This window comes from Anopheles maculipalpis, chromosome 3RL, assembly GCF_943734695.1.
Source record: "Anopheles maculipalpis chromosome 3RL, idAnoMacuDA_375_x, whole genome shotgun sequence".
NCBI classification, from domain to species: Eukaryota; Metazoa; Arthropoda; class Insecta; order Diptera; family Culicidae; genus Anopheles; species Anopheles maculipalpis.
This window is the reverse complement of record NC_064872.1, coordinates 60,516,569-60,542,349: the sequence shown is the minus strand read 5'-3', so window position 1 is coordinate 60,542,349 and position 25,781 is coordinate 60,516,569. Positions and strand designations below refer to the sequence as shown.

At 41.6% G+C, this 25,781-nt stretch overlaps 4 protein-coding genes across 5 annotated transcripts in view; 2 read left to right on the top strand and 2 right to left on the bottom strand.

The window, feature by feature from the left end:
- Positions 1-25,781, bottom strand: part of LOC126563183 (uncharacterized) — a 385,303-nt gene that overhangs the window by 68,090 nt on the left and 291,432 nt on the right. The gene's annotated exons all lie outside the window — the stretch shown is intronic.
- Positions 1-25,781, bottom strand: part of LOC126562946 (sugar transporter SWEET1-like) — a 207,476-nt gene that overhangs the window by 86,410 nt on the left and 95,285 nt on the right. The gene's annotated exons all lie outside the window — the stretch shown is intronic.
- The window catches only part of LOC126563082 (peptidoglycan-recognition protein SC2-like), a 260,445-nt gene that overhangs the window by 145,234 nt on the left and 89,430 nt on the right, over positions 1-25,781 (top strand). Inside the window, exon 1 of one of the 2 annotated variants that reach the window (XM_050219696.1) lies at positions 1,650-1,653. The exons of the other annotated variant lie outside the window; for it this stretch is intronic. The gene's annotated coding sequence lies outside the window, so the exon portion shown is untranslated. Of the gene's footprint in view, positions 1-1,649; positions 1,654-25,781 lie in introns of those variants that run through there. 2 annotated transcript variants of the gene reach the window in all.
- LOC126562295 (calcium uniporter protein, mitochondrial) overlaps positions 1-25,781 on the top strand; it is a 134,389-nt gene that overhangs the window by 105,339 nt on the left and 3,269 nt on the right. The window contains exon 3 of the mRNA XM_050218754.1: positions 11,929-12,157. Coding sequence (XP_050074711.1) covers positions 11,929-12,157 — 229 coding nt within the window. The remainder of the gene's footprint in view (positions 1-11,928; positions 12,158-25,781) is intronic.

The window sequence follows — 25,781 nt, the reverse complement described above, 5'->3', positions numbered from 1 at the left end:
CACCTGTAGCCTGATCAGTTTGGCCGGGATTCCAAAAGAGCTCATGGCCTCGTAGAGTTTTACCCTGGCTATGCTTTCATATGCGGCCTTCAAATCTATGAAGAGATGGTACGTGTTCAACTGCTGTTCTTTTCCAAGATTTGCCGCAAGAAAATATGTACTTCAATACACCAAAAACAAGAATTACATGCTACTTCCTTAGTAAAAGTCAAACAAATCTTTTCATCCGATTTGCTGTGTCGGCAAAGTTACTTCAAAAAGCTAAAGGAATGTCTAGAACTAGCATAACAAAAACCCAACCCATCCTTTGAGTAACCGCTCAACACACTGCACGTCTGCAAGCAAATGCAACGCGTTACAAACGAGCTTTCGGTTACTGTATTCTTTCATTTTTAACATTTTTTGTGTGTACTTTGTTCGGTATGTTCCATAAAACTAGAATAATGATGTACGAGAGGAAGATGTTGGTGCGCTGGACGTAGACTAAAGACGGATAAGCCATTCGCTGCAACTTCTTCACGCGGCGGTTGCTTTTGCGCTGCACCGTTACCCCATCGCGCGGGATGAAAAATGTGTATCTGCACTCTGTACAGTGGCGAGTGGATTTTGGATTTTTTTCTGCACTGCTCTTATCTGCTGGTACTGAGACACCCCCTCGGAGTCTTTCTTCTGGGCGAACTGGTGTAACTTTTGTACAACAGGACGCGACAGATAGATAAATTAGGCGTTCAGCATTGGAGTGGTGGTTTATTGAGAAATGGACCCTGTGAATTGGTTTTCCTGTTAAAATATGGTTCCCAATATGTCCGTGTGAAAGCAGTGCTTTGGATGGGACAGCTGCATTACTGTCAGAGCTTTAGAGTTGATAGGAAATTCGTTTAGCTTGCATTTTTCAAGGAATTCAATCATGGTCGTATCCAGTCGGACTTTCTTTTATTTGTGGGAAAATAAATATTATGTACATTTATTAAGAATTGTATTTTGACGTCACAAGAATGTTACTCTCATCAAGGACACACGAGCAAAATGCAGAAAAAATGGATTTTATCTCAACACAAATTATGCCCCGAAAACATTCCATTCTTCATACCAACAATCAGCCAATCTCGAGTCAGAAAAACATTCTCACGTCATCACCAGGTCGTGCTTTTTTTTTCGGTGATCCTTGCGCTTTCCCGGAAGTCGGAACTATTTGGCAAGAATTTTTGCACTGCAATCTGGCACACACGCACACCGATCCACAACAGTACCGGCCAGGCTGGCGGGCACCAGGCAAGCTGTGCAAATGACGTGTGTGCTTTATGCCGTCTGATGTATCTCTTTTCCCGTTTTGCCAATCTCAGGCGATGCAGCAACGCTGCACACAGCGAACGGTAAATACCGATCCCAGCAAAACGTTCCAAGCCGCCAGTGCGGCGATTAGTAGCCACATCAGAAAAGGTAGTCGCCCTTCATGAAATGGTGTGCCTCCGTAGAGTCCGTTATCGGTCGGGTAGAGTGCTGCATGGGAAAGAGTATTGCGGCATTCCCGTTGCGTTCCGGACAATCGAGTCCGTGCATGGGGAAGAACGGATAACTTCTGAGCGGGCAGGTTGGTGAAGTACCGCCAAGCCTAGATAAGTTTTGGACACAAGCAAGAATGTACACAATAGTGTTCATCTTGGAAACTTCAACATCAAATGAATGCGGTTTCCTCAATCCTTGACTCACTTGCGTTGAGATTGAAAGATCATGTCCCAAAACGATTCGGTTTAAGAATTCTGGTTTCATAATGGTTTAAGTCTCATTTCATCAAAACCCAATAAAAAGTATTTATTTTTGAAAATAACATTATAAATAAAACCAATATAAATAAGTACCAATTTAATAAACGTCTGCAAGGAACGTCCCTATCTCCGAATCATGTTTTTTTTTCTCTTCAACTTAGTTCTGTTTCTGTTTTCAATTTCCACCCTTCACTAGGTAGGGTTTTGCTCTCCGAGTGCAAGTCCTTCGAACGCAGGCACAAACTTTCATTGCATTCTATCGCTCGAGGACTCTTGCGTCGTTTCGAGTGTGCTTTCCGGTTGCTTTTGGCAGACGGCACTAGACACAACCCGGTTGCACATTCCATCGCAATTGTTTTTGCCGCACCTGGAAGCGTAGCACAGCGTAAGCTGACACTCGGCTATTTCTTCATGGTAGAACGGTTCATCTCCGTCCTTTTACCTAAAGCTTCACCTAAGCTTCGCTTTAGCCGAACCGATCCAAACTATTAATTGTTTTTTTGCCCAAGACGAACACAGAATCGAGGAGAAGAATGCCCGTGATGCTTGCAGTATGTGCAGTTTGTTTAATAAGCAGTGACAGTTCTTGAAGAGAAACTTTATTTATGTGTCAATATTCATTTCAAACTGATATTGAAAAGATAAAGCAAGTTAAAAATAAAAAAACCATACTGGATGCATAAATGCACATTCAATTAATTTATAATGCTGCATTCCAATATCTTGATCGATCCCCAAATATACTGCTTTCAGTAGCAAACGAATCAAATCCAATACTTCGCCCGTTTTACTATCAATCCACATAGAAAATATTCAATCAAATCGCTTCGGAAGGGAACATCACAGTCCTGTTATACTTCCTTTTTCCCGTTCGTTCTTATCAAACACCAAAGCCCATAACCAAACTACCAATGCAAGACTGACTGGCCTCGGCAAATGCTCATACCGATGCATCATAACTAGATAATATCAGCATTACACTGCACTGTGCACACCCGATGGAAGAAGGTGCTCGTTATCGCCCTCTGCAACCACTGGCAGCCGACAGAAGGCGATAAAAGACGATGGAAGGCGCTCTCGTTGTGTCTGTATGTTTTTGAGGGTGTTGTGTGCTACGGTCTGCATGCAGCATGCACATCTCGTTCACTGTTGTTATGGCCGAAACATCAAATAAACACCAGTGCCCTACTGCTGCTGCTGCGGCTATTGCTGCTGGCAAATGGGCGAATCGGTCTACTGGCACGAATGCAATCGATGGGGAGCAGTGTAAACAGGAGAAGGTGTTACAAGACGAGGGACTCTCTCTTCCCTACCGCTTGTTTCTCTTAGGAAAACTTCCTTCAGATCAGTAGTACTATTTCCACTGCTTCTTTTTTATCTTTTTGTTTTTGATGCTTGCTTTTCCTTCATCGCATGCTGCCCAGAGAGTGAGTGAAACATGAATGCAGACACGCAGCAGGTGTATTTGTGTTTGTTAAGATGCGTTTAGCAAATACCACCTCCCGTGTCACACCCTTGCAAACACAACCCCAGTTAGGCCTTTCGTACTGCAAATTTGAAGCAAAACAGTACGGTAATGAGCGCACCCCGATAATGTTTTAATAGATATGTGCATTTACCGTCTGCGTTTTACCTTTCTTCCAAGTAAACATACGCTTCGCTTCTTCCTCTCATGCATGCGGTGCATTTCCAAACTGCATCTAAGTTTGAGGGGCGGAAAAAAAATCATATCCGTGTGCAAATGGAGTCCGTTAGGTTTTGTGTGAAAGGGAAGCTTGAAAGCCAGCTGCTGCTGATGTATATCGATACCCGTTAGAACGAAAGTATGGAATTGAATCATTAGCAGGTTATGTGCAATTTTGATTATGAGTTTTCGATGCGCGCACTAGCAACGGTATTACGAATGACTCAGTGGCGAACTATTCTTAACTATTTGAAGCAGTGGAGAATTTTTTTAATGAACGTAACTTTTAGATTCTTCTTCTTGGCTTAACAATTTACTAGGCCCCGTCGGCCATCGAGTGGCTTAACTAGACATGCTGATTTGTTAATTTATTTACCGTTTCAACGAACCTTGAGGCCCTGTTAAAACATCTAAAGCTATCTTATTTTGGAAAACAAACTACAAAACTCCGACTAAGACAAAGATGATACATTACCAGAAAAGGGTCTCAGGAACCGAAACGAATGCGGCACTTCTAGCTAAGAAAGTTCTCGCCGGACCGTAAAGGCTAACTGCGGAGAGTAGAGCCTGAGAGTCGTTCCGATTGTCCAAAAGGCCCGCTACAAAGGATCTTTGCGTGTTACACACACGCTTTCGTAACGTATCTATCTAGGAGTAGCGCACAGCGACCGCTATAATCTACTGGAGTCCTCTAGGAGCGTAGGACGAATTTTGTGAATTTTCGCTGGATGAACTCCAAGCGAGCCAGAGATCCAGCAGCTGTTGGCCACCACACTACGGATGCGTACTCTACGACTGACCGTACGACCTAGCATTAGAGCGTTTTATCTGATGTCGGATCACCTAGTTCTTGCGCCAGACGCTTTAGCAGGCAAATAGATTGATTACCCTTTGTGACTATATGCTCCTGAACTGCGCTGGGTGCTAAAAGATCAACTTGTTGTCAAGGAGCACTCCAAGGTCCCAGGTCCCAACGTTTACGTTGGATGACTGCACCGTTCAGGTCGTAGGTATAAAGCAGGATATCACTCTTTCCGGCAAAAGTGTTAGCAATGCACTTCCCGGCGCGTAACTCCAGGCCATTCACGGCACATCAGGATTGGAATTTCTCTACTACCTGTTGTGTTGTGTTGTTGTATTTTTGGATCATCGGCGCATAAAATGTGACTGCCGGTCGGAAGAACACGTGTGATGTCGTTAAAGTAAACCACGAAGAGTATTGGAGCGAGGTTTCTCCCCTATGGCACTCCTGATGTTGCGTCAATGTTGGGCGAAGTGTGGGGTTCCAGTTTCACGCCACGCTTTCGATTGCTCAGCTAAGAGTGCAGCCGGGTTGTAAGCTGCTCCGGGAATCCGAACACCTTAAGTTTGACCAACGGAATGGAGTGCGGAACACGGTGCAATGCAGCCCTTATATCCATGTATATAGCGTGAACCTGGGTGCCAGCATCGATGGCCGTCTGGCAGTGACTGACGAACTAAACGAGGTTGATGGTGGGGTCGAATGCTTGGATATGAATCCGTGCTGAGACGAGGAGTCCGAATACTTTGGCGCAGGCAGGCTACCACGTAGTTTAATAGCCAGTCCTCACTACGGGAGAACGGTAAGGATGGAATTTGAACTCCGGTCTTCTCGTGTGAAGACTGAATTTCTGCCGCAATTAAATTATTTCATCACTTATTTTCAATTGTAACTGTTGTTAATTGTTATTTTTGTCTCGTTAGCATATATATTTAAACATTAAATCACCCCGACTTGGTACACATTTCGATACTGTGTTAAACAATTGAACTTATGCTTGTGATCATTATTGCAGCCAAACCCGCACTCATTCGCCCATAGCGAAAGTGAGTTCGGGAGAGTAAACTAATGGAACTATTTGTGTGTTTCGTCAGCTCGTTATAACAGGCTCGTAAACTAAATGTATTATTTACCGAATACTTGATCCGATTAGTTTGCCTGCCTTGCGGGAGGGCTCGAACATTTTATTACACCTTACTTGCAGCCGTTCTCCGGGCATAACATGTAGAAAACAATTTCATTAAAACTGTGAGACCCTTATCGACAAGTACCGCCAGCACCATCCGCCCATCCGTTTGGTGGGACCGTTTCGAACACACTTCATGCTTTCATCACCCAGTACCCGTGAGTGTGTGTCATACTTTCTAATTTAATAATTGAACATATCTGCCTTTCTCCCGTGTTTGGGTGTGTTCCATCCTTTCTATCTATCTCGCTCACTATGTGTATATGTGTGTATACTTTTTATCGTCATGCTTTTCCAATTTAACCGACACATCCTGGCAACAGCACTGCGGCCCTAAACAATTAACATATGAGCTTCGGATGCTGGTGTACGAGACGGACGGCTTGCTGGGCGTTGAAGAACACTTCCTGCTTAGCCTTAGCCTTGGGAGTGTCAATTTTCCCACCTGCCTTAAAGCGTTCGTAAGCTCAATATAAGTTGCTATTTACATCCTTCCGTCTTACCTTCTTTCCTTGGAAAATTAACCTTTCCCTGCCTTTGCCTTTCTTTCGTGTATTTATTCTCGATTGAGGAAAATCGCAAAGAAAATTCTCCACATCTGTTCCGTTCCCTTTCAAACACCTTCACACAGTCGCACGTTCAATCACCTTCCCACATGTGCCTTAAAGCGTTCGTACCGTAACATAACCATCGTGGCCATAACCGGAAAACATGACACGCGGTAGCACCGGCTCGCCGAAGAACTTACAAGCTCCAGTTCCGCTGGCACTTTTCTTTTCCCTCCCTCTGTCTTTCCCTGCATACGCTTCCCTTCTGCCTGCTCGTGGGAGATTCTTTCAGGGAAGAAAAATCCTTCATCAGGATGGGTAGGATGGGAAACGTTGGTGGCTTACCAGTTGTTGGTAGTGGTCGTTGTCGACGGTGATGTTTTACACGCCAACGCCCACCTGGGCACACCTTTCGCGCCAAACAGTCGATGCAGTCAAGCGTGTATGAGATGGCCGCGCTAAGCTTTACTTTTTTTTGTGCTGCATGCAGCTTAAACGCCTGGTAGACGGAGTAGTCGACCGGGTTTGCTTGGTGTCGGCTGTTGTTCACCTATTTTTCCGAAACGCTTCGAGCATCGCTTAAGAGGACAAAAAAATCGAATCGAAATCATCCGTTGTCCTCCTTTTACGGGAGTTTCGCTGGGTTGCTGTACGGGTATGAGCGTACGAAACGTATTGTTTCGGTTGGTGTGGTACGGACTTTGCTTCCGCTCTTTTCGGAAGCCTTTAATTGATTCACCATCATCTGCATCAGGATTTTTTTTTGGTGGTGGGAACCTTTGCCTTGCTTGTCCGCTAGCATATTTGCCGTCTGGTTTTTTGGTGAGCGTATGTCGCTGCAAGCTGAAATCGATTAACAGAGGATACTTGAAAATTTAAAGTAACGTAGAGTACAAGATTTCTTGCTATGAATGTGGTCTTAATTGCTTAACTTTACCATTAAGATCATGGCTGCTGTTTTCTTCTTCTTTTTGAGTTTATAACTTACTAGGTCACTGCAGCCATGGAATGGCTTACTACACTTCTTGATACCACGTAGTTAGATAGTCAGCCCTTACTACGGGGTCCCCAGGTGTTGAAACGACGGCTGTTGGTAGGAGTTGCGGTGTCAGTTATACGCTATGTGGCACACATCTGGGCAGAGCCGACCGACCTGCAGTGGTGTCGCCGGAAGCTAGCTCAAGTCCAGAAGCCGCTGGCCAGGGGCGTCACGAGCTCGTTCCGTACGGTGGCGTCAAGAACGAGTCAACAGTGGCAGGTTTCCTGGGATCGGGCAGCCGGAAGTTCATCGAAAAAGAGCGTGCTGAGACGGCCCCGCCTCCCACACCCTCACGCAGCAGAGGGAGACCACCTTCCCCGAGACGCTGCGGCTCAGTGATGAACGGCGTTTGTATATGCAAAGAGTATGGAGAGGCAGAGTTCGGGAGGGAACACTACCACCAGTTCCTCCCGGAAGAAGCCATCGCAGACGGCCGCACCCTCTGATGGGGACTAAGTACGGAGGCAGATACGTCGTCGTCTCTGAAATCAGTCCCTCGCGGGAATATCTCATGGTCGTTCCATTAAAAAAAAAGCCTTTACTACGGGGGAACGTTTCGGATGGGATTTGAACCCCGGTCCTACTGTATGAAGACCGGTGGCACTGTCTACGACCTTCCCAATATAAAAATATGACAGATAACTTCTTCTTGGCTTAGCAATCTGTTAGATCAGTCGGCCATCGAATCGAGTCTTTTGCTAGACTCATTGATATCACGAAGTTGCATAGCCAGTCCTTACTTATCACTACAACAGATAACGCGATGGATTTATTTGCTATCGAATAGTACATACAAGAAACATTCTACAACAAATATTGTTGCCTGATTTCAAGTGACCGTTCGGCAGTTTTTATGGAAAATTCGCCATGGTTTTAGTCTAAACAAAAAAAAAAATTTTACAATTTGCTCCTTTTTTCTGAGCCTTGGTGAGCAATTGATCGCTTCTTCGTCTCGAGTATCAAATTATCAAACAGGTCCTCTAATGGAGGTCTGTCCAAACCCTTTTTATAGCCTTACTGACATCCGCAGAACATCGCTTAAAATCGAGCGTGTTGGTGGCATTGAGTCAGCCATTGATTCTACGCGATCATCATTTGAACGGATTCATCTCAGACATGATCGGCGTATTTTTAATAACAATGTCCATCCTGTCCAATTCTTGCTGCCGAATGCAATGACAAGCAGGATGTAAACAAACATAACGGTGACTTTTAACAGTTTCCAACATAATTTACGCCACTTTTGCGACAGAAAAATCGTTAACAATGTTACAGTGCCTCTACGTGATAAAAAATAATTGCCCAAGATTTTTCTTAAACCATCGTGATGAATTACCTTACCGTTTTGGCCATTGATTCCTTACCATAATGCAGGCAATCTGTAATCTTAAATCATTTTATGCTTCGATGAAAGATCCCTCATCAGCACAACAAATCATCCCCGACGAAATCCACAGCGGAAAAATCAACCCACGGGTAATTAACTCCCGATTTCCCACGCTTGATTTGCTAGCAAATAATGCTTCAGCTAACCAAAAGCTACAAAAACCATCCCACCAGTCTGCTTATCTGCTGAGTAATTGCATTCATATACTTTCGGTCCTTTTTGGGCGCGTGTCAACCCCATTTGCTTTTCGTGGTGCTTCGGGTGCGGGTCATTTGGTCAGCATCATTTGCCAAACCGCTGTTCCCTATCGCAACATCGTTAAAACTACAAAATTTATGTCCTGTAACACATAATTTATAAACCATTCCAGTTCTTCACGAAAGCGTTGGCGTAAGCCAAACGAACTGTCCCATTTCTAGCTGCGGGGCTAATCGTAACGATCAAATGCGGAAAGTTTTTAACCGCTCTTGGAAACAAAATTCAAACCGACAAAGAATGTTGAACCGTGTTGCTTTAGAAATATGTTTTATTTCTTCGTCTCATATTTATGCTTTCTGGTTCCATTGAAGCCCAGGTCAGGATGCGAGCAGCAAAACGAAGCAAAAATAAATGCTTCCAAAACACCCAACTCACTGGGCTTTTTTTTTATTTTCTTTCTCTGTATGTTTGCTCGATCTGGAGCGAACTTTGGGTGCAAAAGTTTTCTTTCTCACCTTCGCTCGTTGCTGTCCGCTTCCCCAGGTGGTCGGACTTACCCGAGCAACAAATCCCATCCGTCCTGGCGGGTTAATCAGCCGAATAGCCACGAGATTAGATTTGCCGATAAAAGAAATAAAAATGCCACAACGTTGATATCCCGTGCCAGGTCGCACGAATACAACCTTCAACAACGGTACGGTACGAGGCCGAACCTGTCCCTGTAACCGCTCGATCGTAAATGGTTAAAGGGAAAAGGAAAAGAATGTTCAGGACAATGGTGAAAAAATGAAAAATGAACTCATGTCATGGAGCGACGTCGCTCGCTGGGCCAGCACTTGGGGCGCACATTCTTCAGGTGGATGAAAACTTGCGATCTTTTTCCACTTTTGTGTAGTGTTTTTATTCCCTTATTTTGTGGTCCATTCATTTTCACCTAAACCAACCGAAAGAATGACACAAGCAAACAAGTATAAAAAATAGGATTTTAACAAATGCGAGAGAAAGAAAATACTACTAACATAACAGATCCCGTTTTTCCGAAACGGTTGAATTCTACCGACACTCAACGAGTTGGATGGCGGGAAAAGGGTGCGTTGGCTGTGAAAAATTTCTTGCTTTTCTATTAATTTTCACAGCAAGTAAGCAGAAAGGTGACAATGAAGCTTTTGATGGTGTTGTTGAAAAGCGAAAGCAGCTTTTTGCTTTTGCTTTGGCTGTACAACTGTGGAAAGTCTCGGCCTGCCATTGCTGTTTTTCCTTGACTTCCGCACGGAATTCGATGAATGGTTCTACGTGTGTAGACTGGCACCACTAAAACCATAGCCAACAAACTGACCCTGCTATTAGGAGTCAAGAAAAGTTGTTTTGAGTATTTGAAAGCTTCCAGAATGTCTGTTGTTGCTGTTTGTTTTTATTAAATATCGGCTTTTTGATTTGTTTGTTCATCTAATTTATTCGTTACATTGTTGTAACCGCAGTTTGTGTTAATTTAGATTTTTGCTAAAATTTTTGTTAAAAATTTTATCCTTTTTTTAATTCTTTTCTGTTTTTGTATTTATTGTTAATTGTTCGTTTAATTTGTTTAGTTTAACGCACGTTTTTCATTGTCTATGTTTTTATTAACTCAAACACACATTAAGTTAAATATAATAATGGATAAGATTCAAAATTTACGTTGATCTACTCCTGTTTCCACCAATATTTGCTATTTTCGGGGTTTTTATTGTTTTTTTTTTCGTCGTATTGTCAGATTTTTGGGGTTTATTTTACATAAAATTGAACAAGTTTTCAATCCCTTTTTTCAAATTTTTCATATTATTTATCATTTATTCTATTATATGCTTGGTTATATTCTTTAATATCTCTTCATGCTTTTCTGCGTTATATTCTTTCATTTCTTTTTATACTTTTCTGGGATGTATTATCTTATTTCTTTTAATACTTATTGTACAACATTGTTGTTCTCTTTTTGGCTCTCACAAACGCTGAGTTTCCGAGAGTTTTATGTTCGCGACGACTTATCAAATACTTAGTAAGACAGAAGTACAAAAGTGAAAACAGGTTTTTCCTGAACCCAGTTTATAATATTTCAGACTTACTGTGTTACTTACTTCTTACAGTAGTAAGCGAAAAATTCGCTTTACGAAATAGTGCGTCAATAAGTAGTTTACTTTGTTACTTGTTCTTACAGGAAATCCCAATGATTTTCTGACGCTTTCTTCAATATTTTTTTTCATAGTATTTTTGACAATTTCTCACTTATTTTTGTTTTCGTTCCACGGGTTTTTTCATATCAATTTAGATTTTTTTGGATTCTAGGATATTATATCCCGGATATCTTTGAAACAATGTAGAAACATTCGTGATTTCTTTAAAAAAAAAACAAAAATTAAAGATATGGATAATATGTTCTTGTCAGCAGAAAAGAATAAAATAAAACATGTTTTTTTTTCATATTTTTAATCACACTATCAACTTGTGTCTTGCTACAAAAAAAAGTTACGACTTATAACGTAACTTAGAACTTATATTCAGAAACAATTTCATGGGTATATTTAGCTGTGTAAAATATCATTGAAAGACTTGTATGTTCTAAAAACGTATTCAACATCTCAAATGTATGGGGACAATACGGCGACATGCCGTCATATTCTATAAAAATAAATAAATGAAAATATATGGGAAATCGTCAAAAACCTACGGGACGAAAACAATAATATCTGGGAAACCGTAAAGAATCCTCGGGACGAGATAAAAAAAATAAGGAAGTCTAAAATATCGTCAATAAACGCGCCAATAATTCTCTAAATACCATAAAATGTTTTACACTAATAGTTATTGTTTCTTTAAACCTTTTTTTATTGAAACCCCGTTTTCATTCTTGCATTGTTTTATTTATGGATATCAAAGATCCGCACTATGCTCTTTCCCTCCAATTTCGCTCACATACATTCCTGTATATGACATTTTCAATTACTTGTGCCACTTCAAAGAATCCGAAACATACCGTGCAACCGAGAAAATAGCTTCTTCACCCTTCTTATTTTTAGAATTCAAATTTTTCTAGTTCTTACAACATATCCTTAAAATGCCCAAGCTCATCACCCAAACACCGCCATATGGCTACAAAATTTGATATGCTGTTACAAAAAATGTCATAAAAGTAAACGGTTACACGTACCGAGATGCTCCATCAGCTTTTGCAGACTTGGAACCATTTCCTTTGAAATGCGCACCCAGGAAATAGTTCCCATTGCGTGTTCGATTGATTAAATTCCATTCTCTTACGGTGTGCCGTCTGTTTTGCTCTCCTTCCAGAAGTAAGCGTTCGGTACTTTCGCGGATTGCCCCACGTCACCGTACCACTGCCCTCGCGGAACGAACGCTGCCAGTTCACGCTGCGACCGGTAACGCACTGTGTGGGCGACTTTCTCGACATGCTGAAGGTGGAGGACCGTGGCATCGACCGGGCAGCCATTCTTAACCGTGAAGGAGTCCGGATAGCGGCCGCGTGCTCCATCGAGAACCTGATGGACGACGAGTTTTGGTGAGTAGCATTTATACTTTACACGCTGGTTGATGGCACACGCTGAAAAGTAAAAAAAAAAGCCACTACAAAACGGGGACGGTAGTGGAGTATTTCGTGACCGCGCACCATTATTGAAGGAATCGTTCTGGGTGGTTGCGACGAGTGAGGTGCCCGTACCCGCCGGACAGCAAGACAAAGTTGGAATAACTGAAGCCTTTCTTTCTTGACGATTATAAGCAGAAGATGCACTTTGTTGATTAAATTTCCTTTTCCGGCATGAAGACGGTTCTTATCGTCCGATTTGTTGTTACTTGATTCGAACCGTCACAGTGTACCCTTGTCTTTACTGTTTTGTTCAAATTGAAGGCTAAATTGCTCTCTCGAATGTTGGAACACGTTTGCTCCAATGTACGGATAGCACTCTCATCGCTTTTCTATCACAATTTCTCGTTACACGTCTTTTACATCAAGTTCGATTTGTTCCGAGTTAAAAAAGAAAAAAGGGCAAAGTAACGTGAGCTCGTTTCACAGCACATCCACAGCATCATCTATATTCAACAGCCCGCTCAACCGATCACAAACTATTTGTCCTTCATTCCGCCGGGACGGAAGCTAAGGGAACGGTAAGGCCCAAGTGCTCTCTTGTCTTAAGATAGTTGACGTTGGGGATTTGCAATTAAATTAGATAACTTTCATTTGCCGTCGATTTGCTGCAGCAGGAAGTTTTCGTTACGCAGATTTATTCCAAACGAAATGAAGATGCAATTATTTTGAGACGGCTCCCTCATGACGAAAGTGCCAACTGTATGTATGGGTAATGAATCTGTTCAAGGAGTCATATTATCGCTGTAAAAGCGATAATAGGACCTTTGTGGATGGTACGTTGCAATTAATGGCGCTTATTTAACCACATTAGATATGTAAAAAATCGTTAGATTTATCGGAGTTTTCAAAATTTGATTTTGATTTTGTTTTAAGTAAACAATATTTTATCAGCAATACGGCCTGGCCGTCCTTTATGAATAAAAAAAAACAATATTTTATTACGTCCATACTAAATGAAACCTTTTTTTTAAACTAGCAACCCATAGCGTAGAGCAAATGCTCAGTGACCGCGTTAGAGGAACACTCTGTGCATGCTCAGTCCTGCAGTTCCTTGTTCTAATTATTCAATCGTAATTTCCATTCTGCGGCGCTAAGCATAGTGTAGAAGGATAACCAAAGATATAACTGATCTGAAAATATGTAAAATGCTTTTATGCCTAAAGTGTTGAAGCGTTGGATTTTTATTGTAAAGTAACCAATTATTTGTCATTTGATTGGTCTGTCAGAAGGCACAATCGTAAGAAGATAAGTAAAGAAACAAATAAGGATTAGAATTCATCTTCAGTGCGTGTTATTTGAGTTCTTCTTCTTTTTCATGGCCTGCTCCGGATTGAGCACGTCGTGTCGACATGGCCAGGTCTCCAATTAGTTTCCAGGAAACTCGGCCTAGGGCTGCAGTCCTTCATCCACGGCTGCATCCGATCTCCGACAGGTTAGACTCCACTTGATCCAGTCAACGAGCTCACTGTGTTCCTCTACGCCTCGTGCCGAACGTGTCGCAGACGAGCACCTTCTTGATGGAGCATGAGTCCGGCATCCTCATTATATGCCTCAGCCAATATATCCTTCCGACTTAGACTACCGTCAGGATATCAGCACCACCAAACAGCTCAACTAGCTCCCGCTTTATCCTCAGCCTTAGCATCTGCCGTTCGAAAGTGCATTGGCGTCCTCCATCAGCATAGTCCAAAACTCGTACCCGTAGAGGACTACCGGACGTATCAAGGTGCGGCAAATCGTGCATTTCGTATGCTGTAGGAGTTTTTTGGATCGCAGGAGTTTGTGGAGTCCGTAGTAGGCACGATTCCCCTGGACAATGCGCCTTCGAATTTCGCTGCTTGCGTTTTTGTCCGAAGTTACGATCGTACCAAGGTAGCAGAACTTCTCTACCACCTCGAAATCGTCGGCGTCGACTGATACTCTGCTTCCGATTCGGGCTCTATTACGGTCATATCCTCCGGCAGGCTGGTATTTCGTCTTCGTCGCATTGATGCTCAATCCAATTCTATTGGCCTCGCGTTTCAGTCGGGTGTACGCCTCGCACACCGCCGCAGTTGTCCGTCCGATGATATCGAAGTTATCCGCGAAGCCAAGCAATTGGAGAGATCGGGGAAAAATCGTGCCGCGGATGTCGAAGCTTCGCATGACATCCTCCAGAGTACACAGGCATCTTACACATTAATCATTTAGAAGCGAACAGAGACCCACCCCACCTCATCTGGGGCTACCACGCCTCCTCTGTCCGTGTGGACGGCCTAAAAGGACTTTCTGAGCTGGGTCGTCCGGTGCCATGCATATAACATGACCAGCCCATCGGAGCCTAATTCACTGCACGACGGTGAGGTCGTCATACAGTTCTTACAGCTCGTCGTTGTAACGGCTCCTCCATTGCCCTTCCACACGTACGGGGCCAACGATCCTTCCGAGCGTCTTGTCGGTGCAGACTTTTAACCCAAGATAGGTGAAGTTTCGGACGACTTGAATATGCGGTCACGTCGGTTTTTTAACCGACGTATAGCTTTTCGTGTGTACTCTATGTCAGGTGTCGACGGTACCTTGGGACAGTCTGCTAGTGGAACCTCTAGTGTTCGTTGAACTGGTCGTTAAGTAGTCCATCAAAGTACTGAGCCCATCGCGAGAGGACCTCTGGCTGGTTACTAACCAGATCACCATCTTTGTTGCGACAGCAGATCGCCTTAGGTATGAAGTTGTTTCGGCGGTCTGCTATCGCTTGGAAAAACTTTCCGGTGGGACCATACGCCTCTCTGATGTGTTCGAGTTTCCGCATTCCCTGCTCCTCCCAGGCGTGTCTTTTGGTCTCCCATTGGCGCGGGGGCGGGATATTCTACACCAGATCACCAGGCCAACCAAGCGGTGATCGGAGTCGATGTTGGCTCCTCGATGGGTTCTGGAAAATATCAGTACAGAAGAAAACTCCCAGCCCTAAAGACTATAGTGCGAGTAACGCTAAGGTCGACTATTGTAGCCTTTCAAATCATGGGCCGAACAGTGAGATTCGTCGGATGATTATGTTTCATGGTAGAAAACACTAATTCCAGTACGAGACCTATAGAAATATGAGTCCTCGTTTACGCCAAATGAAGAGATATTTTGGTAAAAGAGGACTGAAGTTTGAAGCAAACTTGAACAGATTTCAATCTGCAACCATTTTGATAGAACAAACCACACAATTACCATGTTTTGTAGGTTTAATACGATTTTTTATAATGTATTTCAAAACCACACCATTACCAAACTAACTGGGAATTGCAGTAAACGTCACCAGAACAAAAGCTACACCAATTTGCAGCAATTGCAGCAAAAAATGAATCGAAAGGTACAACTTTACAATCATTTCCAATAACATGCGTAGACAAAATTATCGAAACGAATATTTAATGATTGCGTTCGACACACCACAAAAACGTATTAGTATATAATATGGTCGGTGTTTGAGTAGATCTTAAATTAATGTTTTTTGAGAATTATTACAGCGTAAGCACGCGTTGATTCTGATGATACTTACTGGCCAGGAGTGCTCCTGGCGTAACGACCTGCTATGTGATGCGGGCTATCTAATGGCTTACGAGAATTAGGGCAACAGTCCGGATGGAATTTGAACCCCAGTCCTGCCATGTGAAGATCGACGCCGCTATCGCTGTTGCTACCAGGTCACCCCTTATTCATGTTCTTTTTCTTCGGCTATTCAGCACCCTTTCACTTCGGCTTGCTAAAGTTTTATAAATTTGTAATCTGATTCTTATTATCAAATAATTTATCTTGACTGATGTCACAAAGAGGCGACGGTAATTCTGGCTTCAGCTCAGAAATGACTTGAACATGACTTGGGAACATGGGAGTCCTGCAATTATTACAGTCTACAATATTGGAACCACATTTGCAATATTTGTTACAGATATTTAACGAATTAAGCGTTCGGCACGCCACAATAATTCGCAAGTACTATATAAAATGGTCCATGTTCTAACATTACGTAAGTTTAGTTTTTGCTGCGGATTAACACAACATACAAAGGTAGCAAAATGAGGTCGACATTGGTTCTTCTGGTGTTGGCACTGATGACGCTCACAGTACTTACAGAAAAGCGTAAGCGTGTTTTTGATTTGAACTTGAAGTAATACACGGTTAACAATTAAATAATGATTTGTTTGCTTTTACATCAAATCAACCACGCGTTCATTGAGTTACATGTCTGCCCTTCCCAGGTTGTCCTTCTGGTGAGTTTTTCAATCCCTGCGGTGTCTGTGAACCAAAATGTGACGGTTCGGAATATGGAGCTTGTAATTTACCGTGTAAACCCGGATGCTTTTGTGAAGATGGATTGGTACGGGAGCTGGAATCTGGAGTATGCATTCCGCCGGAAGAGTGTGCATGTTGTGATTGAAGAAAATATGCTGTGCAAGCTGAACATATAATTCAAGGCCTCAGAATCGTCAAGCGGAACAAAAGTTGGGAATAGAACAGAGAGTAATAGAATAATAGAACAGAGAGTTGGGAATAGAATAGAGTCTGCAATAGTTAGGGGTGCCTTCCGAGCTTCCTCCAGCTGGTCAGTTTGCTTACCGTTGAATTCGCAACAGACTTAAAGATCGCTAAAGATTTCAAGTAACAGACACTGTTCTGAATCACAAAAAAACAATAAAACCGTGCGTGAGTCTACGTTACGAAACATACAAAATAAATGGAAAATTAAAACGATGCCAAAACTTCACAATAAAACAGAATTATTGTCTTATTCATCACACTAGCGTACTAATCAACTCGATCAACCAGTTATAGTCTCTCTCTTGAATGACCCTGCTTTAGACCAAAACATCCTTTGCTAGACAAATTCCTTTCGATGGAACGTATAGACTATTTGTGACGTAGAATGGTGACATGTGTAATTGTTTCCACGTTTTTATGGCTCGTTGTTGAGTAGTTTCTAGTTGTTCATGTTGCTACCTTTCGGGATACCTGTTCGCAACTGGACAGATGAATGTTTTTCTGATTAGTGTTTACTTCATTTTAAGCCGCAAATTGTGTATTTCATCGTGTGCAGTTTCCAGAAATGGCTCGCACAATAATCTTTCGTCTCGTCTTGACCCATATAATAATCAGTTTCAACAATATTTGTAGCGAAACGAAAATACATCGAATGCGTTCGACACACCACAAAAATTCGCCACTATATAACAAGGGACATGCTTTAGTATAAAGTAGGTATTTAGTTTTTGTTGCGAATTAACACAACGCACAAAGGTAGCAACATGAAATCGACACTGGTTCTTTTGCTGTTGGCAATGGTGATGCTAACAGCTCGTGCTGAAAAAAGTAAGTTATTTTTTTCAATTAAACTTGTAACAGTTATTACATAAAAAGAATGACTTGTTCTCTTTTGCATTCAATCGATCACAACATATGATAATAAAATTAAACGTACTTGTATCGTGTCTCCTTCAGCTTGTGGTCCAAACGAATATTATGACAACTGCGGGGGTTGTCAAGTATACTGTAATACTAAATGGAATGGATGTACCTTAGATTGTCACGATGATTGTTTTTGTAATGCAGGATTTGTCCGTGATAAGGACACTGATGAATGTATCACGATAGAAGAGTGTTTTATGAAATAAGCCGTGGCTTAAAACAATAAAACGGTGCAACTTCGAGTAAAGGTTACGCAAAATCTAAAGGAATTATATTACAGTTTTAGCACGAATTGTTGTGTTGTGTCTCTAGTTTCTTGGTGCCTTTTCAGTTTAACTTATAAGCCCTATCCTGTTTGATTGCAATTATATGCATTAGGTTTCCTACCAGTGTATCCTTGAATTCATTAATCTCTTTATCAGAATCATATGCGTTCGACAATTTAATAGTTTTCTTCTAGAGGTTTATCCAGATCTCGTTAACTGATAACGTATTAGAACTGATAGGCAATAAGACTATCAAAGATTTTCCCAAATGTCTGGAAGATACCGTGCGAGTGAAATGGAAACGGTCGAAAACAAGATGCGCCCTTCTTGGGTTTTGTTTCAACATAATCATCGCTTGGTTTACCCTGGTTACTACTGCTCGCTTCACATACTCTGTTCTTACATTAGACTCCCTTCAGACAGTTGCTAAGAACTTATTCAAGATGCTAATAAAATGCTCCAGTAGCAACTTGTAGAGTCTCGCTGGTTTCGCTAATTATTGCTTAGCCTTGGGACTTCTGTAATAATCAGGTTCAACAATATTTGGAGTAGAACAAATATTTAACGAATGCGCACGATACAGAAGAATAACGCGTCAGTGTATGAAATGGTTCATGTTCCAGCGGACCGTGAGCTTAGCTGTATCGTTTATACTCCATTTATTTTTCGTTCTCCCTTAATGTCTTCCTCAGCATGTCCTCCCAACGAGCACTATGACGATTGTTCGATCTGTGAACCTAAGTGTCATCCTGAAGAAACGCTTTGCGTTCAAAAGTGTCACATTGGTTGCTTTTGTAACGAAGGATTCGTCCGTCAAGAGGAAACTGGAGCATGCATTCCTAGAAGATTGTGCATCGATGACTGAAGCTAGAACAAAAATATAGTAATTTAAATCGAACACTGTGATGTTATAGTGTGAATGCTAGCTAAAATAAAGATTAAAGATCAGAATAGGACCTAGGTGGTTGGATTGACTCTGGTCTTAGTTTTTCGTAGTATATAGATGCTGTTTTGGAGAATACTTGGTTTATTAAAACGTGTGGCCAGCAATTTTTCCGACTGCGGGATTTTTCAGCTGGACTTTCACAACCTTTCACAGGACTTTCACCAGGTTTGCTACTAGTAAATTGATGGGCGATTTGGCCCCTTTTCTTTCTCCTTACGAGTCAACTATTAGGCTTACGTTATCTGCAAGATCACCGCTTCCTGGCTCAACCCTATTTCATCGCTTCCTTTCTTCGCGATCTCCTAGATTCTCCTGGTCTCCTATCCTCAATCCACTTCTATGTATCTTCCAGCTCTCTGTGCCTTCGTTCTCCTTTAATTTTCCCTAATAGGCGCTCTGCGGTTGGTCGATCCTCTTCAACCATGTAGCTCACGGCTTTGATTTCCATTCTTCCTTAACCTCCTTCCGCTTCCTTCCTTACTTCCGCTCCCACTTAAATACTTTGCCGTAAGTTTAGGACTTAGGTTAGGTTATTTAGTTTTTATTTTATTTGAGTATCTTTATTTAGCGTTTTATTTGAGTTTAAAAGTCATTAACTTACGTTTGTGTGACGATAAGGCAGACAAATTGGTACAAAACAAAAATAAATAATAAATTTTTGTTTAGTTTCACAGCATGTTGGAATAAACGATTTAGTCACGACGTGTAATATAAAAATCATCAGGATCAACTGGTAAATCCTTATTGGTGGATCTTAAATGTAAACTGATAAACGCTGAAGCTATAAGCAAAATGCAGACGTGTGTTTTGGTAATTTCTAGCACGATAAAATTGTTAAACATGCCATCATTCTTTTTGAATAACTCATATCAAATTTGTCGAGAATATACAACAATTCTGTCGTATCTTCTAGCCCATTGCGTCTTGGAATTCCGATAATATCCAGTTTTAACAATATTTGCAGCGAAACAAATCACAAACGAATGCGTTCGACTCACCACAATAGTACGTTACTATATAACATGATCCATATTTAAGTTGAGAGTGTAAGTTCAGTTTTTCTCTAGAAGAAAACACTCATCAAACGAACGCTACAAAATGAAGTCGAAACTGGTTCTTTTGTTGTTGGCATTGATGACGATCACAGCACTTGCTGAAAGGCGTAAGTGTGCTTTTTCAGTGAACAGTTCACATACATCTTGATAGTACCCCTTTGCCACAACACACAGCACGTACTAATTGAGGTCACATTTTTCCGAAAAATTCTTCCCCAGCGTGTTCTGACGACGAGCAATTTGTAACGTGTGCTTGTGAATCAAAGTGTGTAGATTTGCAAATAGTGCCCTGCGATAATAGCTGCCAAACGGGATGCCAATGTAAAGATGGATTTATCCGTGATAAGAAAAAAAATACCTGCATATCGCACGACTTGTGTCGAAGCTTCCACAATTAAAATTTGTGCCATTTGAAGATTGATAAATTTGAAAGAAATATGAGCAATATTTCTTTGAAATGCAATGTAATAAATTAATTCTTGTTAATTTATGCGTTTATCGGCTGGATTTTTGCATAAAGAAAAAATCATATCTATTCATTTTCAAGCATAATTACACGGCAAATCCATGGGGCTTAAGATTCCTGTACTTGCACTCATTCGATACGTGAAAGAATAGCTCGATAGTTATGAGTATTTTGAGTACGCCGACGGTTGCTGTCTACCATTACTGGTGGTGCGCTGAGCTCTTGCGCCACCTTAAATTGATGTGCTGATATCACATTGTTGGTTTGTAAGTTCTCGCTACGGGGGAACGGTCCGGATGGGATTTGAAGCCCGGTGTTCAAAGTAAACCGGTTGTCAAAGAAGGTCGGCGTGACCTAGAAGGGCATTAAGCCAAGAAGAAGAACGCTTCTTCATATATATATTGGTCAATGAATCAATTCTATAGTGCAAGTCACAAGCCTATCCAGTTACGGGTGAACATTTAGCAAACTTAATCAGCCAAACCGGTTATTTTTATTTATTTGGATAGCTTTCAAAGCACCAAGAGTAAAAAATGCAGCTGTCAAAACCATAAGAACAGACAGTACCAGAGGGATGAACTCAACCCTTGCAAAAGAGTGATTTCCCCGGGCATTCGGTGCCATTTTTTATCCATATGTTAAATTTAATATTACCAACCATGACCATTTCCAACACCAAACGAACCGTTCCTTCGGCGAACGTCTGGTTTGATGAACCAGATAAACCGCCGGTTTCCGAAAGCTTCATCTCTCGTTGTCTTGTTGTTTTTGCTATTCCTTATCAGTACCCATCCCACACATGCAAACACGTCGACCCACTGGTGCAGGTGGAAATCATACGGTGAGAAAATTGTCTGCTCATTTTGATCCAGCTTAAACCAGCAGAGGACCCGCATCAGTCTCTTTGGGGTGAGGTAAGATTTCCCTATACCAATGCAAAAAAAAAAGAAAACCCATCGATCCATCGGCATACCGATGTCCGGAATCGGATAACTAAACCGTCGCGCCCGGCAATCCTCGCAGCCCGCAATCTAAATAATCCCCCATCATAACACCTGGCCGCGGAACCTCCGGTCCAATCGGCTGGAAGGGAAAGTCGAAATCAGATTGGTTTTTTGATTGGACCCGATGGTTAGTTGGTTTCAGCCGGCGCCACACATTCTCCGGGGAGTGGGTGGCATTCTCTTCCTCCCTCTCTTTCTCCCCCTCCTTTACGTGGGTGGATTAATTTCATTCCGAGTCTGGGTGAAAAATCAGTAAGACTTTTTTGAGCTTCGAGATGAAAATCAAGCTCCACTGGATCAGTGTCGGGGAAGGAAGAAGAAAAGGAAAGATATGAAGGGAGGCTATTTTACTCACGAGAATATTTGTATCCTCCTCTTGGTAAAATCATCGCCCATAACCACTCCCGGGTAGCGGGATTATCGGGAAAATTTTCATGCTTTCCACTCTTGATTCCTGGCTTGCCATGAAGCAATACGCCATTGTACTGTGTACTGCCCCGAAAAGTACGCCTTCCTTCTTATCGTGGCACGTTTCGATCGAGTGCCGAAATTAGTTTTCTCCCCATGGGGGAAGCTTGCATTGGAGTGAAGTCTTTTGGGTTTTTTTTTCTTTTCGCCTTTGTAAATCCGTAACCCTCGCCAGAGATGGGTGTCCTTTTTTCCCCACCGAAGGCAAGGCAAAGTATCGAACTTTCCACGGGAGAACACACGGTTTGTGGTCGTGAGTTTGAATGTTATAATTTATTGCTTTTCCCACGACCTCTAACGTGTGTGTGTGTGAACAGCTGCGTTACGCAGGATGTAATTAATAATCCCAATGATTGGTGTTTTAAGAATGTTTGCCTACCAATGAACATATGAAAAAGGGTCTTGCTGTCAATAACATCGCAATGGCAACGTTTGCATTCCATTGAGCTTATTAATCATGTTGAACATTCGTGTTAATGTTTAATCGTTTTTCGTTTTTTTTTTGTATAATTTTTTTAGTTCTAAGTATGCCTTTTCTAGTCCTTGTCTAAACTTCCAGGCAGTCACCTAATGTAAACGAATAGTTTTTTTTTTTTTTTCAAGGAGCAGGTTTCAATGTTTTCGAATAACTGCAACTGATTTTATCAAATTAGTTTGTTAAATTATGTTGAGTCTTTCCTAGCACAGAAAACCATAACATCCAACAACTTGTGCAAATATTTATCAAAATGGTTATCCAGATTTATGATCTTTTCAAGCAACATTTTGAGTATTACGCCCATATTCGAGCAAACTATTCAGCCCAAGACCTACCACGCGTATTGTTATATTGTTATAGTTTCTTAAAACTGTTGGCCTCAGGGGCTATACAATCATAAATTTAATCTATTTTTAAATCTAAAAACTATGGTAAACTGAAGGAGCAAGAGTTAAAACTGAGTCAGGGTCAAAGAAAAGATCAAAGAATAAGAATAGAAGAACATTAAGTAAGAGATGAAGAAAGTCTAGAACGGGAAAGAAAACAGAGGGATGTCAAAGTCAAAATGGTCAGAAAAAGCATTGAAATGTCGGAAACAAATTAGTAGTGGATTGTTAGAGGGAAATATTGTGCGGCGCGCAGGAATCGTTAAAGATAGGCGAGTATAGGAGGGATGGCGCGTCGAAACCTCCGACAATCAGTCCAGCGATAAATATGGCTTGAGCCTGGGAACGTCTCGATTCCAATGAAGGGAGCTCCAAAATATGGCACCGAGTTGAGTTGAGTAGGTTGGTAATTCAACGAAGCAGCGGCCAAAAATGCGCTTAACCTTTTACAGACTTAATCTTGGAAAGGAGAACATCCAATTGATTTAAGAATTTTAAACTAAACATTCAAAGAAATCGCTCTGTGTTCGTTCGATTGAGTTTCAAAGTAGTTGGAACCGTACCTCAAAGTTGCTCGAAAACTCGTATGTGAACAAGTAAAATTGTCTAATTGGGAACAAAGTCAAACCACACGAGAACCTTCAAGTGACTAAGCATCTTCAGTGGCATGCATTTGTTGTGAATTCTGGGCGACTTGCGCGTCATTGAACAGTATTTCTGGCCTTAACAGTACGACATGGTGGTGAAATTTCTGTGGTTCCTTCAATGTGTTTGCAATGTGTCTCACAGTAATCCTGGATCACGCGCTGAGGCGATGATAAATTATTACTAATGTCGATACAGGGTACGCCCTGCTAGACTGTTTTGTACAGAATTGGTTATCGAATATTATTCGGACCATTACCCCTTATAGCAAGGCTATATCAAGCAGTCTTGTAAGTCATGACGCGGGCGGCAAGACATCTGCTGGTAGTTACGGTAACTGATGTGCTCTCAAAGCTTTTGATGCCCTCCAGGTTAATATCACACAGACATTCAACAACATTAAGCTCGATTTTTGCGTCAGTGTCTTGAAAATATGAACCTCTCGAATGAAAAACATCAAATGAAACTAATTGAAACTACATTCCTTGGGAGAAAATTCGGTTTAGATTTTTTATTCAAAATTTTGATTTGATGTTGACAATACGGCACTGGACCGGCACTATCAATTGTAAATAAAAATTTTGATTTGATGTTTAAGTTTATTTTACTCTATTTTCTTTATATTTACTTTTATAACAAAGGTGAATGTCAGTAAGAATATTCTTTTGAAAGGTCAATAATAATTTACAACACGTGCAATAACATACACAAAAAACCCAAATAATCCACACAAGTAAAGCTTTTATCTAAAGTGGTTACATCTCACAGTCACAATCAACGTCATCCATCATAATCTCCGTGCGACAAGTGACAAGATCTACTTCAACGTTATATCGCATTGGCTCTGGCCGCTTTCTATTTCTTTATCCTGAACCAAAAACGCGCTCCTTCCAGTTGGAATTCAATCAAATCCACTCGAGCAAAGCATTACATTAATTAGCTGTCAACCGCACTGGCTAATCACTTCACCCCCAATGCTTTACCATCCACCCGGTCACTTTCACACTTTCCGTATCATTAATTCCAATCCACTTGATCGATTACTTATCCTTCAGTATACGATCCCCTCGGCAGGGGTGTGGTCACTCTTGTATGCTTTTTTTTCCTGCGATTACACAACTGGAAAAACTGCGGCAAGGGATGCAATTTTGTTTTCATTTCCCACGTTAGGACCTTCTGGGAAAATGAAGTAAAGTAGTCCAAAGGGCACACAAGTTGAACGCTCTGGTGAGAAATATAAATTTGCACCACGTATCGAAGACGAGTACGGTTTTAAAATTGCACCATAAATCTTTCCATTCGTCGTTTCGATTCGTACACGTATGCCCTGCCAAAGTCATTGCAGCAGTAAACCACATCTATCTATCCCTACAGAAGTAATTATTCACCAAAAGGTTCGGGATGTACGTAGATTGTGGTACAGAATGCAAATTTTCAATATCGAAAGGAATGCTTTAATGTGGGTCGTTTATAAGGCAACCGCAAGCATTTTGTAGCGAATTCTGGAAGCTTTTAAATGAATGAGAGGGTGGTTAGAATGCTTTGTCTCTCGTGTCTCGATATGAGAAATTCTAGCACAACCCCTTTCAATGATATATTGATGCTAAAAGCCCTTAGATTAAGCTTAAAATTATATTGCACCCGGTTTGTACAAAATATAAAGCAACGGAAGATCATTCCTTGCACGATGCTTTCCGATTGTGTGTGTGTGTGAAATACTCTTACGCCGTTTTGAAGGTAATAACAGTCACCCATAAATTCTAAACCCTTACAAAACTCCTGCTTCCATCCATTCAAAAGAACAACCAAATTACCTGTGGAAATTCCAAGCGACGTTCGCTTCCGTTTGATCTAACATCTTCTTTTCAACTAACACCCAAAAAACACCATCCTGCGCTGTTGTGAGTGAAAATAGGGAAAAAGGAAAAGCACCTTCTAAATAATTCCCCCTTGCGCGACTCTCTAGCCCTCCCTTGCGATGTTTCGCGAGCAGGTGAATGAACGGATTTCCTTCCGCAAGTACCCGCATCCGCAATTTTCTATGGTTTGTGTTTCGATGTTATGTGCGGTCTGAAGGAAAATGAAAAGTTTCCGTTAACCGAGAGAAATCGAAAGCGGAAGACAAAACAGCTGCGCCCCTGATGGTCGCATCGAAACCTAGATAGGAAATTGATGTGCAAAGGTGGCACGAAAAGGGCCGATGAGTGTTTGTGTGAGTGTGTGCATGTTTGCCTTGTCTTTTTTCGGTATATTTTTGGCAACGTGACGTGAGAAAACGCGTTTGCGCTTTTCAGTGGAGGCGCCCGGTACCTCACAGAAGGAGGTATTTAAAAATGAATTCTTCTCAGGTTTTCAAGCGCGGTTATGCGATTCTGCTCACGTTTTGATAGCAT